Source organism: Cebidichthys violaceus, unplaced genomic scaffold (genome assembly GCF_023349555.1).
Source record: "Cebidichthys violaceus isolate CVI_PGR_0920_01 unplaced genomic scaffold, fCebVio1.0.p SCAF_64, whole genome shotgun sequence".
NCBI lineage: Eukaryota > Metazoa > Chordata > Actinopteri > Perciformes > Stichaeidae > Cebidichthys > Cebidichthys violaceus.
In genome coordinates this window covers 141124-157000 of record NW_027176861.1, presented here as the reverse complement: position 1 = coordinate 157000, position 15877 = coordinate 141124, and the positions used below count along the sequence as shown (strand labels likewise).

At 44.8% G+C, this 15877-nt stretch overlaps 1 protein-coding gene across 1 annotated transcript in view; it reads right to left on the bottom strand.

Moving 5' to 3' along the window:
* Positions 1-1703: 1703 nt before the first annotated feature.
* Positions 1704-15877, bottom strand: part of ubr2 (ubiquitin protein ligase E3 component n-recognin 2) — a 37513-nt gene continuing 23339 nt past the window's right edge. The window contains exons 17-46 of the mRNA XM_068734517.1: positions 15100-15210; positions 14694-14759; positions 14484-14600; positions 14259-14322; positions 13633-13757; positions 13373-13425; positions 13075-13177; positions 12926-12974; positions 12655-12809; positions 12382-12481; positions 12114-12223; positions 10923-11006; positions 10598-10776; positions 10242-10450; positions 10062-10155; positions 9704-9865; positions 9424-9512; positions 9228-9288; positions 8981-9129; positions 8846-8901; positions 8510-8606; positions 8295-8362; positions 6661-6799; positions 6472-6562; positions 5775-5905; positions 5437-5545; positions 4364-4498; positions 3409-3579; positions 3171-3272; positions 1704-2680 (exon numbers count right to left, since the gene is read on the bottom strand). Of these exons, the coding sequence (XP_068590618.1) occupies positions 2539-2680; positions 3171-3272; positions 3409-3579; positions 4364-4498; positions 5437-5545; positions 5775-5905; positions 6472-6562; positions 6661-6799; positions 8295-8362; positions 8510-8606; positions 8846-8901; positions 8981-9129; positions 9228-9288; positions 9424-9512; positions 9704-9865; positions 10062-10155; positions 10242-10450; positions 10598-10776; positions 10923-11006; positions 12114-12223; positions 12382-12481; positions 12655-12809; positions 12926-12974; positions 13075-13177; positions 13373-13425; positions 13633-13757; positions 14259-14322; positions 14484-14600; positions 14694-14759; positions 15100-15210 (3321 nt within the window). The 3' untranslated portion in view covers positions 1704-2538. The remainder of the gene's footprint in view (positions 2681-3170; positions 3273-3408; positions 3580-4363; positions 4499-5436; positions 5546-5774; positions 5906-6471; positions 6563-6660; positions 6800-8294; positions 8363-8509; positions 8607-8845; positions 8902-8980; positions 9130-9227; positions 9289-9423; positions 9513-9703; positions 9866-10061; positions 10156-10241; positions 10451-10597; positions 10777-10922; positions 11007-12113; positions 12224-12381; positions 12482-12654; positions 12810-12925; positions 12975-13074; positions 13178-13372; positions 13426-13632; positions 13758-14258; positions 14323-14483; positions 14601-14693; positions 14760-15099; positions 15211-15877) is intronic.

Below are 15877 nucleotides of genomic sequence, written 5' to 3'. Positions count from 1 at the left end.
ATATCAGTTATATTTAGAATATCTTCAAAGACACAGGACTCCTTTGACAAAAAACAGGAAGTGAACCTCTCAGAACTTTTGTTTGAGTTGTTCGGCTCGTTCTAGATCAGGGGTCATTAATAGGCGGACCGCGGTCCGGATCTGGACCCAGACGCCGTTGTATCCGGACCCAGGACCTAAAACTGTCTTTAGAGCGTTGGGCTCCAAGATGTTCAGACTGCACCAGGTCACCAGATGGTCAGTCTCCCACCTGTAGGCGGACTCATCCCCACCAGAGATGAGTCCAATGAGGGTGGTGTCATTCTGAACTTCAGGAGCTTGACGGACTGGTGACTGGAGGTGCAGCTGTTTGTGTACAGGGAGAAGAGCAGAGGGGAAAGAACGCAGCCTTGGGGGGAACTGGTGCTGATGGTCCTGGAGGCTGAGACGTGTTTTCCCAGCTTCACGTGCTGCTTCCTGTCAGATAGGAAGTCTGTGATCCACTTGCAGGTGGAGTCGGGCACGTGTAGCTGAGAGAGCTTGTCATGCAGCACAAACAGGATCCTGGTGTAGGTTCCTGAGGAGTCCAGATGCTGGAGGATGAAATGAAGGGTCATGTTGACTGCGTCGTCTACAGACCTGTTGGTTCTGTAGGTGAACTGCAGGGGGTCCAGGAGTGGGTCATTGAGGGTTTTTAGGTGGACAGGACAAGGCGCTCAAACGACTTCATGACCACAGAGGTCAAGGCGACGGGCCTGTAGTCCAGACAGAAGCAGAGTCACTTGCTGAGAGCTGGTGTTGCAGTTTCTCAGAGTACAGTCGTTTAGCGTCTCTCACCACCTTACTAAACCTGTATTTTGCCTCTTTATACATGTCCTTGTCCCCACTCCTAGATGCCTGATCCTTGTGCAGCCTTAGCTGTCTGAGTTCTGCTCGTTCGTTGTTGTAACTCACCCTGGTACTGGTTGGAACACAGCCGTCCTCACAGAAGCTGATGTATGACGTCACAGCCTCTGTGTCCTCATCCAGACTGTTGGTAGCAGTCCTGAAGACATCCCAGTCTGTACAGTCAAAGCACGCCCGAAGATCCTCCATGGCTTCACTGATCCACTTCTCGAATTTCCTCACCACAGGTTTACAGAGCTTTAGTTTCTGCCAGTATAAAGGAATCAGATGGACCATGACGTGGTCAGAGTGTATGTGCAGCACGAGGGACGGCGTGATAGGATGATGAAGACGATGAAGGCGATGAAGACGATGTAGATGAAGAAGACGATGAAGATGATGAAGATGTCTGATCTTGTCTACTTTACAGAAGAGAAGAAGTTCTTCTAAAACCCTTTCTTACTTTGATAAAATGGCCGACAGACTGAATTAAAGCTGATGGTCAAAAGACTACATTACCCATTACATTTTATAAAAAGCTGCTGAATAAAAATATCACTTTTCCTAAAAATAAATATATTTGTGAATTTAATGTCATCAAAAAAAGATTAAATAAATTTGTTAAACAGAAACTGACACATTAATAATATTAATATAATTATTAATATTAATGTAAATAGATACAGACATTCAGAACAATTAAATAAAACTAAAGGTTTAGAGTCTGAGCTTCCTTCTATTTATTATCATTATTATTATTATTATTATTAATAATAATAATAATAATAATAATATTAATAATCATCAGTTGATAATGTGATAAAAACACAAACATGAACTCCTCTTAAAGTTTTTATTGGTTTTCTTATTCTTATACAATATTGTACATTTACTAATTTATACAAGAATTCACATATTAACAAGTCGGATGAAGATGATGAAGAAGATGATGATGAAGATTCTTTTCATTTAAACCTGAAAACAAAATTTGTATTCAAACATCTTTATTTCTTTAAGGAAAATCTGCTTTTAATAAGAAACTAATAAATAAATAAATAAATGTCACAAACTCATAAAATACATCATGTAACAGGAAGTGACATCACAGCTCTCCAAAACAAAATGAACTTTAAAAGAAAACGATCAGTTTGATATGTTGAAAATATTAATAGGAGGCTGTCACCATGGAAACGCTTCAAAAAAACATCCCATCATGCAATGCGGCATGTTCATCTCTGACGCCTTCAACGTTTCGTGGTGATTTCACAATAAAAGCCTTCATGTTCTTCAGTTACTTCCTTCTGTCTCTAAATACTACATTACCCAGGAGCCTCAGCTGCTGTGTTATCTTTAGTTTGTTGATGAAATGCATCCTGGGAGTTGTAGTATTTACTTTCAGTCTGAAATCAGGGTACTTTTTTCCCCATCATGCAACATGATCTGAAAGGAGTGACATCAGCAGGTGGGCGGGGCTTCACTTTGGTAAAGTTTTTATTTTGTCAAAAAATCAAAACAAACGCAAATCTGAAAAAATTTATAAAAAACGATCAAAAGAAACATTCTTAACTTTCTGTCTGTGTGAGCAGGAGAAAGGGGGTGGGGCCAACACAGAGAAGACCAATCAACGCTGGGCTTCAGAGGAGGACGCGGGGCCAACACAGAGAGGACCAATCATCATAGGTGCTGCCAGTCGATGGCGACCAGCGTCTGATTGGCCTCCTGAGCGTGACCAATGACCTCAGCGACACCGTGCTGACGCCACAGACGCTCAATCTTCTTGTAACGATCGGAACAGAGATGGAGGGGGTTCCCCCGCCTGTAGGTACACAAACAAACAAAACAATAAACAAACAGAGATGGAAGGGGTTCCCCCACCTGTAGGGACACAAACAAAACAATAAACAAACAGAGATGGAGGGGGTTCCCCCACATGTAGGGACACAAACAAAACAATAAACAAACAGAGATGGAGGGGGTTCCCCCGCCTGTAGGTACACAAACAAACAAAACAATAAACAAACAGAGATGGAGGGGGTTCCCCCGCCTGTAGGTACACAAACAAACAAAACAATAAACAAACAGAGATGGAGGGGGTTCCCCCGCCTGTAGGTACACAAACAAACAAAACAATAAACAAACAGAGATGGAGGGGGTTCCCCTGCCTGTAGGGACACAAACAAACAAACAAACAAACAAACTAACTAACAAATAAACAAACGGGTGGAGGGGGGACTCAAACAACTAATAAACAAACAAACAAAACAAACAAACAAAAGGTGTAGAATCAATAAAAGGAGAACACCTACTTGAGGCCCTGGTCCGTCTCTCCGTAGTCGTCCAGGTACGGAGGAGGATAGAAACAGCCTTTTGTTTTACCTGCTACAAACAACACCTGACTTTCTCTGACTCTGCGCACACACACACGCGCACACACACACACACACACACACACACACACACACACACACACACACACAGTCAGAGGACCACCAGAGTGACAGTAACATCCATAGAGCTATCAGCAGTAGAGGACAGGTGTGTTACCTGAGGAAGAGGCCAAGGCCGGCTCCACAGGTGAAGGTGTGAGCGGTGCAGGCTCCTACGTCCTCTCCGTCCACCTCCGTCTGACAGCAGTAACTCTGAGAACACAACATGGAGCCACACACCAGACACAGAGTGGGAGCTCGAGACTTATCACCTCCTGACCGGGGACACCTGCACAGGTAACACAGGAAAATAACACAGGAAACACAGGTAAGTAACACAGGAAACACAGGAAAGTAACACAGGAAAGTAACACAAGAAAGTAACACAGGAAAGTAACACAGGAAAGTAACACAGGAAAGTAACACAGGTAAGTAACACAGGAAACACAGGTAAGTAACACAGGTAAATAACACAGGAAACACAGGTAAGTAACACAGGAAACACAGGAAAGTAACACAGGAAAGTAACACAAGAAAGTAACACAAGAAAGTAACACAGGAAAGTAACACAGGAAAGTAACACAGGAAACACAGGAAAGTAACAGGAAAGTAACACAGGAAAGTAACACAGGTAAGTAACACAGGTAAGTAACACAGGAAAGTAACACAGGTAAGTAACACAGGTAAGTAGCACAGGAAACAGGTAAGTAACACAGGAAACACAGGTAAGTAACACAGGAAACACAGGTAAGTAACACAGGAAAGTAACACAGGTAAGTAACACAGGAAACACAGGTAAGTAACACAGGAAACACAGGTAAGTAACACAGGAAAGTAACACAGGAAACACAGGTAAGTAACACAGGAAAGTAACACAGGAAAGTAACACAGGTAACAAACAGGTAACAGAGATCAGTAACAGAGTAAACACTGGTATATACAGTGTGTGTACTCTGTGTATATACAGTGTGTACTCTGTATATACAATGTGTACTCTGTGTATATACAATGTGTACTCTGTGTACATACAGTGTGTACTCTGTGTATATACAATGTGTACAGCGAGTACTGACGTGAAGCTGGACGCCTGGTTGATGAGGACACTGTAATCTTCTGGCAGTTGGATCAGTCGGTTGGACTCTCTGGGGAACCTGACGATGACTCCGCCCACCAGTAGTGTTTGTCTCACAGCTGGATGACAACACCACCTGTACCCCGCCCGCCCGCCCGCCCGCCCACACACCCCCCCCCCCCCCCCCCCCCCCCCACACACACACACACACACACACACACACACACACACACACACACACACACACACACACACACACACACACACACACACACACACACAGACCATCAGTAAATCTCTTCAGGAGGAAGCTAACCTCAATTACATACTACATGTTACCTGTGTCTATGTTACCTGTGTGTGTCTGTTACCTGTGTTTGTTACCTGTGTGTGTGTATGTTACCTGTGTGTGCATGTTACCTGTGTCTATGTTACCTGTATTTATGTTACCTGTATCTGTGTGTGTTACCTGTGTGTGTGTATGTTACCTGTGTGTGCATGTTACCTGTCTGTTACCTGTGTCTATGTTACCTGTGTGTGTGTGTGTGTGTTACCTGTGTGTGTATGTTACCTGTGTCTGTTATCTGTGTGTGTATGTTACCTGTGTGTGTGTGTTACCTGTCTGTGTATGTTACTTGTGTCTGTTACCTGTGTGTGTGTGTTACCTGTCTGTGTATGTTACCTGTGTCTGTTATCTGTGTGTGTCTGTTACCTGTGTGTGTGTGTGTTACCTGTCTGTGTATGTTACTTGTGTGTGTATCTGTATGTTACCTGTCTGTGTATGTTACCTGTGTCTGTTACCTGTGTGTGTCTGTCACCTGTGTGTGTGTTACCTGTGTGTGTGTATGTTACCTGTCTGCGTATGTTACTTGTGTGTGTGTATGTTACCTGTGTGTGAGTATGTTACCTGTCTGTGTATGTTACCTGTCTGTGTATGTTACCTGTGTGTGTATGTTACCTGTGTGTGTGTGTGTGTATGTTACCTGTCTGTGTATGTTACCTGTGTGTGTGTGTATGTTACCTGTCTGTGTATGTTACCTGTGTGTGTGTATGTTACCTGTCTGTGTATGTTACCTGTGTATGAACGGCTCCAGCAGTGTGTTATGAGTCTGGTGGAGCTGCAGCAGGTTGGAGGGCAGATTGAGGTAGCTGCACAGCGCCTCCCACTGACCAGGGCCTGCAACTACAACACACACACAGTTTAACATGATGTCTGTAAACAATGAAAGGCATTACATCATCGGTCCAATCACATTACTGGGTGGCTGCCCAACAAAACCAGTCTGAGCTGCTTTCAGATTCATCCGTCACAAATACACAAAACTTTAGGACACTGCACACTGATAACCTCTGTGTGTGTGTGTGTGTGTGTGTGTGTGTGTGTGTGTGTTTGCGTGTGTGTGTGTTGTTACCCAGTAGGTCAGCAGGTGGCGCTGTAGAGTTCAGGTAGTGGAAAAAAAGGGCGGCGGCTCGGAGGAACGGCAGACTGCCAGCTTTAACACAACGGAACAGCTGCCACCCAGAGGTCACTTCAGGTAACACACTAAGCCCCCCGCCACACACACACACACACACACACACACACACACACACACACACACACACACACACACACACACACACACACACACACAATATTACACAGAAATAAATACATCTAAATTTGGCCAAATGGGATAAATAAACAGATTAATGGACAATAAATGAATAAACAGTTTTACATTTTCCTGTATTCATTGAATTCTTAAAATATTCATTTATTAACACAATTTGTTTCCACAATCAGTAAAAAAGTAGAAATATGTATAAATATATAAAGAAAAGAAGACAAAATATTCTTTATTTATTTATTTTATCTATTTATTCTACTTTAGCATTTATCTATTTTTTATGTGTCATTCTTATTTAATTCATTATTTGGGCCTCCGCATTAGATCAAGATCAGTTGAACACCTCCTTTCACCTCCACTTTAAATCACATGTCAATGTGTGTGCCTGTGTTTGTGTGTGTGGAGGTGTGTCTGTGTAGGTGTATGTGTGTCTGTCTGTCTGTATGTGTGTCCAAGTGTGTGTGTCCAAGTGTGTCTGTGTGTGTGTATGTGTACTGACCTGCCAAGGTGTTTCCTCAGTGTGTTGTAGAGCCGCCAGGTGAGGTCCTCCTCCTGTGATCCTCCACTGTCCTGATCCATACACACCTCCTCTACAGACAGACAGGTGAGAGACAGACAGGTGTGAGAGAGACACCTGCAGTACGTATGGACGTGTGTGTATATGTGTGTGCGTGTCAGAGACGGACACCTGTGGTGGAGGTGAGCAGGATCTGAACCAGGTGAGCCACAGTGACCAGGTGAAGCAGGTGGAGGTGGGCGGAGTCTACCACTCTCTGTCCTGATTGGTCCAGACTGTGAACCGAACTGTATGACATCACACTGTAAACCTGCAGAGATAGACACACACTGACAGTTAACTAGAGTTACACCGGAGTTACACTGGACCTACACTGTCAGTTAACTGGACCTACACTGGACCTACACTGGACCTACATTACATTTACATTACATTACAGTCATTTAGCAGACGCTTTTATCCAAAGCGACTTACAATAAGTGCTTTCAACATTGGTAATCAAAAGAACTACTAGTCACCAGAAGTCATAAGTACAATTCCTTTTCCAAACAAGCATCTAAGAGCCTGAAGCAGAGCATAACTCAGAGCCAAAGTACAGGGCAGAAACAAGAAAAACAGTTAGTGCTATAAGTAATACGAATACAATAAGTGCAACAAGCTAGTATGAAAACAATAAGTGCTGAGTGGAAGGCTCAGGGTAGCACTTCCTGAAGAGGTGGGATTTCAGCCTGCGCCGAAAGATGGGCAGCGACTCCGCTGTCCTGACGTCAGTGGGAAGTTCATTCCACCACTGTGGGGCCAGGACAGAAAACAGACGTGACCGGGTCGATCGGCCGCCAGGACCTCTGAGCGACGGGGCGACCGATCGCCCCGAGGCAGCAGAGCGAAGTGGTCGGGCGGGGGTGTAAGGCTTGACCGTGGCCTGGAGATAGGAAGGAGCTGTTCCTTTCACAGCCCTGTAGGCTAGCACCAGAGTCTTAAACTGGATGCGAGCTCTTACAGGTAGCCAGTGTAGAGAACGGAGAAAGGAAGTTGTGTGGGAGAACTTGGGGCGATTGAACACCAGACGAGCTGCAGCTTTCTGGACAAGCTCCAGAGGTCTGATGGCTGACGCCGGGGCTCCGGCGAGTAGAGAGTTGCAGTAGTCCAGGCGGGAGATGACAAGAGCCTGGATGAGAACCTGCGCCGTCTCGTCAGTTAGGAAGGGACGAATCCTCCTGATGTTGTAGAGCAGGAATCTGCAGGAGCGTGTAACGGATGAAATGTTTGCTGAGAACAACAGTTGGTCATCCAGGGTCACACCCAGGTTCCTCGCAGTCCGAGTTGGCGTCACCACGGTATCATCAATGGTGATGGACAGGTCCCGGTGCGGGCAACCCTTCACCAGGAGGAACAGTAGCTCAGTTTTGTCTAGGTTGAGTTTGAGGTGGTGTGTCATCATCCACTTCGAGATGTCAGCCAAACACGCAGCGATGCGCGTCTCCACTTGGGTGTCACCGGGGGGAAACGACAAGACCAGCTGGGTGTCATCGGCATAACAATGGTAGGAGAAGTCATGCGAGCGAATAACAGAACCCAGAGATGTTGTGTAGAGCGAGAAGAGAAGACCTACACTGACAGTTAACTGGACCTACACTGGACCTACACTGACAGTTAACTGGACCTACACTGGACCTACACTGGACACTGGATGTTAACTGGCTGGAAGATAGCTGGACCTACAGTTCACAGGATATAAACTGGATTTAGAGATATAAACAGGACATAAACTGGATTTAAACTCAATATGAAGTGATGAAACTCACCAGCAGGTGAAACATGTCGATGTCGAGGATAGAGAGAGTGTTTTCTACCTGAGAGTCTGGAACCAGGGCTACAACGCACACACACACACACAACACAGACTGGTTACAAACATATGCAACTGTATGTGTGTGTGTGTGTCTGTTGTGTGTTGTGTATATTGTGTGTTGTGTATGTTGTATGTGTATTGTATGTGCGTGTCTATTGTATGTATTACCTGCTAGCAGCCTGATGAAGTGTGACTGAACTGTTGTTGGTGGAGCTGCAGTCCAACAGGCTGAACTGAACCTGGTGAGAGCGCTTAAGCAGTCGTCCTGTAGCGCACACACACACACACACACACACACACACACACACACACACACACACACACACACACACACACACAGTTTATATCTTCATGATATCATGATGTACCTGAGGTGAACATATATTCTGGTGTCGCGTCATTCAAAACTCAATAAAACTCTGTAATTGATTCTGTTATTAAATATCTGAAACAATGCAGGTTTCCATCTCCTGTCCAATCAGACAGCACGTCTGTCTTTGTTACCTGTCGGCAAGGTAAACTTCCAAACAACGGCTTGTCCTCGTCCATCAGGAGGCGCTCTGCAAAGAAACACACTGTCAGCACAACCTCTGACCTCCCAGGTGTGCGCGCGCACCCCTCCCAGGTGTGTGTACATACCTATGCTCTGGATGGTGTAGGCGCAGGTGGACCAGCTCAGCACCGGGACTCTGTGGTCCTGTTCGTTGGGGTTCACCTTTAGTCCCACCTTGTAGGTCGACATGCAGAAGGTGGTGATCATCTCCCTGATGTTGCTGGAGAACGGGTTCCTGAGTGAGACAGTGACATCATCACCTGCTGACATCATCCAGGTGTGTTCTAACAGGTGTGTTCTAACAGATTTGCAGTGGTACCAATCCAAACTCACTGCGGAGTGAAGTCGACTCTGAATCCTTCAGGAACAGGAGGCTCCGCCCCCTCTTCTACACCTGAAATAGACACAGGTCATTAAACATGTAACCAAACAATATGTTTATAATATAATAATACATTTTATTTATCAAACACAAACACAGATTTGGACGGTGTGACTCCGCCCTCTAAATGATTGACAGGTGACTGACCATCAGACGGCTTCCCGTGGGCGGAGTGTAGTGCTGATATTTGCTGATTGGCTGTGTTAAGCCACGCCTCCAGAGTGGGATGATCGACCCTGAGAGAAAAGTGAGAGAGTTGACCTGTAGTCAGGTATGTGTGTGTACCTGTGTTCAGGTGTGTGTGTGCGTGCGTGTACCTGTGGTTAGGTGTGTGTGTGTGTGTACCTGTGGTCAGGTGTGTGTGTGTATACCTGTAGTCAGGTGTGTGTGTGTGTGTGTGTGTGTGTGTGTCTGTGTGTGTGTATACCTGTAGTCAGGTGTGTGTGTGTGTGGCAGCAGAGGGATCACAGTGTTGCTCAAACACTCGCACAGCGGACACAGGAACTCTCCGTTCTCCACATCGTAGCTGGTGTGACCTCGTAGACGCTGCTGACGTCTCTGCTCCTTCAGCTGCACCGCCTCAAAGTACCTGAACACACACACACACACACACACACACACACACACACACACACACACACACACACACACACACACACACACACACACACACACACACAGAGAGACACGCACACACACCTTGTGTTGTGATTTAGCGCTGTATAAATGGACTTTATTACTATTATTGTTGGCTGGTGGTCCTGAGTGTAGCTGCAGTGCCTCACCTCTGCCAGCAGGAGGCGTGCATGATGTGTCCACAGCTGGCCGTGTGGATCCCCAGCGACAGGTCTGGGTGCATGAACAGAGGGTCGTGACGCTCTGAAACACACATTCATCCGTCAAACAACACTGATTAACACTGATGTGCTGCTGTGCCAATGATGTCATAGTTAGGCCCCGCCCACCTGGGTCAGGTAGGTTGCGTCGGCGGTTTTTAGATAAAACCGTCGACCTCTGGATGAAGGCTGCCAGCACCATGGCTCTGCCTTGACTTCTGACCTCCTGCTCCTCCTGACACAGGATACAAGTCACCAGCTGACGGTGCTCGGCTCCGCCCACTCTCCTGGGACCAACACACACCTGTGAAACACAGGTGTGCTCTGAACTGGGAGGACTGGGAGGGGAGGAGACAGAGAAAGGGAGGGAGAAAATATTTTAATGTTATGTAACCTTCAACAGATTTGTCTCTTTACCTGTGTGTACAGGTGTGTCCAGGTGTTTAAAAGTGTGTAAAGATGTGTACAGGTGTGTCCAGGTGTACCTGTTTTCTGCAGTGGAAGTGGACGCCTCGAGCTCCTCCAGACTCTGCTGGAACAGCTCTTTGTTCTCGTTGATGAAATGTTTCTGCATCTCAGACATCTGAGCCATGATCTTCTCCCTCCGGAGACGAGCCATCTCCGCCTTCCTCTTCCTCTCCGCCTTGTCTTTGTCTCTCACCGTCTGCAGGTACACATCACCACCACCACCACCACCACCACCATCATCATCATCATCATCATCATCATCATCATCATCATCATCATCATCATCACCACCACCACCACCACAGATAATCAATCACCACCACACCAGTTTAGGAGTCTTACCTCCTCAGGTCCTTGTCCCTGAGAGATGGTGACGGTGAAGGTGGAGGACGTTTGTTCTCTCATCGTTTTGATGTTTGCAACCATCTGAACACACAAACAAGCTTTTATGTCCACACCTGAACGTCTCAAAAGACCCACAGAAACATCCAGGTAAACCTCTGAGATTTACCTCCAGAGTTGTGCCAAACATGATAGAAAGACTATGTCCCTCTCTCTCTCTCTCTCTCTCTCTCTCTCTCTCTCTCTCTCTCTCTCTCTCTCTCTCTCTCTCTCTCTCTCTCTCTCTATATATATACACACACACACACACACACACACACACACACACACAAACACATTAGTGCTGGGCAGTGATTCAAATTTTTTAATCGCGATTAATTACATGATTTTGTTGCGATTAATGTCATTGTTATGCACAAAATGCAATAGTGAATTCAAAAATAGTGTATTGCACACTTTTATTTTAAAGTACTGCTATATGAACAAAAGTGCAATAACATTTGGTTTAAAACACTTTAAACAGATCAGGTTCTTTTTTTCACACAGTAGCAGTTAAAATACAGTTATAATGATTCTGATAATAGATATTCTGCCGGTCTTTATTTTCATGTGGAATAGATTTAAATATATATCTTGAAAACTGCAAACCTATCTACGTCATGTTGTTTTCTTCTTTTTTTATGTTCGTTAAATTCTCAGTAGTGATAACTAAATAATATGCTTGTTATACATATTACAAACAAAAACACTTTAAAAACTGAAAATAATTTTTCCTTTTTTTGGTATTTTGGTCAGACACAGCTGAGTACCGTGTACTATGTGTGGTATTAGTTATACATGTACGTTGGTACATAGAGGGTGATAAGCTGTACATGGAGGGTCTTAGGACCCAGGGGAATGAAGGTGAAGGAAACAGGAAGAGAAGCCACAACAGCTGTTCACCGCTAGCTGCCTGGTGTTATGGTTTAACCAATAAACCAAGTCTGTTGTTGTCGTAGTTACGGCAGCTGTTGCAAATTGACGCATTCGGCTGAAGGTCTCCAGTTAACAGGGTCCCTGGTTAAACCGTAACACTGGTTCTTGTGTTAAAAATGTCCGCTTAATAATAATGAAAAAAAACTGCGTTAACACGCGACAAAATAATTGTCTGCGTTAATTAATTAATGCGTTAACGCGATAATAACAGCTCACCTTGAGGATCCAGGTGATCATGTCTTTGTGAACCTCCAGGTGAGGAGCGTTCTGCAGACTCTCCAACAGAGCTAAGACACTTCCTGAAGTACTGGGAGCTTCACCTGGACCTGAACGAACGAGAGAGACACACACACACACACACACACACACACACACACACCTATGAAGGGAGCTGTGTGTGTGTGTGTATATATATATATATATATATATATATATATATATATATATATATATATATATATATATATAATGTGTGTACACTGACGTGTCATCTTGCAGGTGTAGTTAAAGGTGACATCATCATCTCTGCTGCTCTCCAGCTGCTGCTCTTCTTCCAGAAGAGCCACACCCACCAGGTGGAGCACCTGTATACACACACAGTATACACACAGTACACAGGACACAGTTAGAACACCCCCCAATGTGTCTCACCCTCTGCAGTATTAACATATTACTTTAGGACAGTACACCCCCCTATGTGTCTCACCCTCTGCAGTATTTACATATTACTTTGGGACAGTACACCCCCGTGTCTCACCCTCTGCAGCATGGACTCAGTCCAGCCCCCCCCACTGGGCTCCACAGCCCACTGCAGCACAGCACCCTCTACAGCCAGCAGCACGTCACACTGAAGCAGGTTCACCAGGCTGCCAAACAGAGGACATAGAGGAGGGGGGGGAGGGGGGGGGGAGGGCTGAGCGCGCACACACACACACACACACACACACACACACACACACACACACTTATCACCATGAAACATCATCACACAGGTGTACAGTAACTATGAGACAGACAGGTGTGTTTACCTGTGTCCTCTCCATTCTGTCTCCTCAGCTTCCTTTGAGCCTCCTCAGCCTGCAACAAATCACACACTGTTACCATGACATCAATCACCCGATCAATCACCCGATCAAGTTATTGATCAATAACCTGATCAATAACCTGATCAGTGTACCTTGGACTGGTCGGCTCTGCTGTAGTGATGAAAGTAAAGGTTGAAGTGTTTGTTCCACTCAGGACGGAGTTCATAGAGACCTCGACCCGTCACACCTGGTTTCCTGTTGACGCAGTGGATCTATATTAGATCTATATTAGAGATCTACAGTAGATCTACTACAGATCTATAGTATATCTAATATAGATCTACTACAGATCTATATTAGATATAAATATTAGCTCTACTAGCATTGAAGGTGGAATGATGGTTGTTAAGGTGGATTTGTGTTTAACGTGGTGGAGTTGATGAAACTGACTTGAATGAAGCGACGCTGTCGATGACTCTTTCTAGACCCGTCTCCTTGTTCCCCTGAAGAGAAAAAATACACATGAACTGTTTGTAGGTAAACAGACAGACGGGTAAACAGAAGGACAGGTAAACAGACGGACAGGTAAACAGAAGGACAGGTAAACAGACGGACAGGTAAACAGAAGGACAGGTAAACAGAAGGACAGGTAAACAGAAGGACAGGTAAACAGAAGGACAGGTAAACAGAAAGAAAGGTAGGTGTCTCACATTCTCTGGCAGAGCCTTCACCAGCTCGCTGTGAGCCATCGGTCTGATTGACAGATGGTGGATGATTTCTCTTCTGACCTCATCAAAGGGCTCCACCTGCCCGACACCTGACACGTAGCGCTCACCTGTATACACACACACACACACACACACACACACACACACACACACACACACACACACACACACACACACACACACACACACACACGTCAGCACACTCCCACCAGCGGCGATAAATATGTCGCGTCAACCACCTGACAAGCAGACAACAATAACTGCGTTTTTTTAAACGGGCTGCAAAGAGACCATCTTGCAGCCTGCATGCGGATCTCGATAAATGGGCCAGATGGTTCTGACTTCCCATATCAAGAGGTTCCCAGAAAGATACACTGCAGTGACAAAAGCTGCACACTTTGTGGATAATTGTCATGAAAAGAAAGGTTCCGATATTTCAAATAATAGTTCAGTTGTTATATTGACTGCTGTCATTAAAAGAAACACATGAACACCATGATTCCTTTAAGTGTTTGTGTCTGTGTCCCCCCAGTCGTCCTTTGACATTTTAAGGCAGAAAAGTTACACATGAATCCTTTAGATTAAGATTGTAAATTAAGTTGACTCACCGACGACCATGATGATGAGGTGGAGCATCTCCTCGATTAGAGTGTTGTTCTGCTGGACCACATCCTGTCAGAAACAGACGGTCAGTAGTGTCAGTACTGACCTTGTTAGCCTCTCTGTATCTCTTCCTGCAGTCTGTTATAGTCAGTAGTGTCAGTACTTACCTTGTTAGCCTCACTGTATCTCTTCCTGCAGTCTGTTATAGAGTCAGTAGTGTCTGTACTTACCTTGTTAGCCTCTCTGTATCTCTTCCTGCAGTCTGCGGAGCTGAAAATGTGAAAGAGTTCGAATCGACTCAGAACGATCATCAGGAAGTGGTTTGGATCCATCATGGACGCCCCCGCCTGTAAAGGAACAGACATAAAATACACATAACAACAAATATAAATAGTATTTTTCTGTCTGTAATTGTCCAGCCAAGCAGAGTGTGTTTCTACCTGCAGCATGACGATGTCCTTGTCGAACATCTCCACTCTGCACTTGACATTGTGATAATAATAAATCTGAAACACACAAAGACAACTTCATTCATAAATCATGAAGAGCAGAAAGAACATCAAAGACCCTCAATGAAATAAACAAAAAAACACTTTACACATAGATACATTGTATTAGTTTCTGTTCTATAATATGTTTAGTGATAAATAAATAGATTTAATTGAAAAAGGACACAGGTGCCCACTGTGACGAGTCGTACCTGGTTTGTAATCATTAATATTTTAATATTATTATGATCATATTCTTATTAGTAGTATTATGGATAAATGTGACATGCTGGATGTGTATTATGGGATGTCCGCTCCTGCGTGATATAAACTGATACCTCAGGCGCTATCGACTAACCTGGTTGATCAGGGAGAAGCCGTTCCTCCTCCACATCCCAGCATGCACCTGGGCACAGAGCACCAGACACCGGAGGGGGAGTTCGATCAGGAGGGGGGGGCTGAGTTCCCCCTGAAGACACACACACACACACACACACACACACACACACACACACACACACACACTAACTGTGATGTATTGATCTGATCCAGCCAGGCTCTAATGAACTTTAATTATTTACAACTGAACATGAGAAGCTTTCAGCTGAGCTATTACAACTCAATAAATAAATAAAGAGCCAGCTGTTAGATTTGATAAAAAAAAAAAAACATGAATCACATTATAGTCTGAATTAGGGCTGCAACAACGAATCGATAAAATCGATTAAAATCGATTATTAAAAGTGTTGGCAATGAATTTCATTATCGATTCCTTGTGTCGCGCGATTATTACGTCACTCAATAAGTCTGAGATGTTTGAGTATAAAACAAAGTTGAGTTGAGCGCGGAGCAGAGTGGAGGTAGAGGAGAGACCATCAGAGACCCGTAACGCTGTTCTGAAACACACAGCGGAGGCAGAGAAGTCAGTAGGACCTAAGTCATCAAGGTGTGGAGCATTTCACACTAAGTATATCTAAAAGTGTGTTAACTGCAAGATATGCAAAAGCGACATGACACGGGATCACCACGGTGATGATTCATCACCTAAAACGGGAACATGTTGGAGTCCTTGATGAGGAGGAAGAAGTTCAACAGCAGGTCAGTCACTACAGAATCCTACTGTTGTTCTGTTTGAA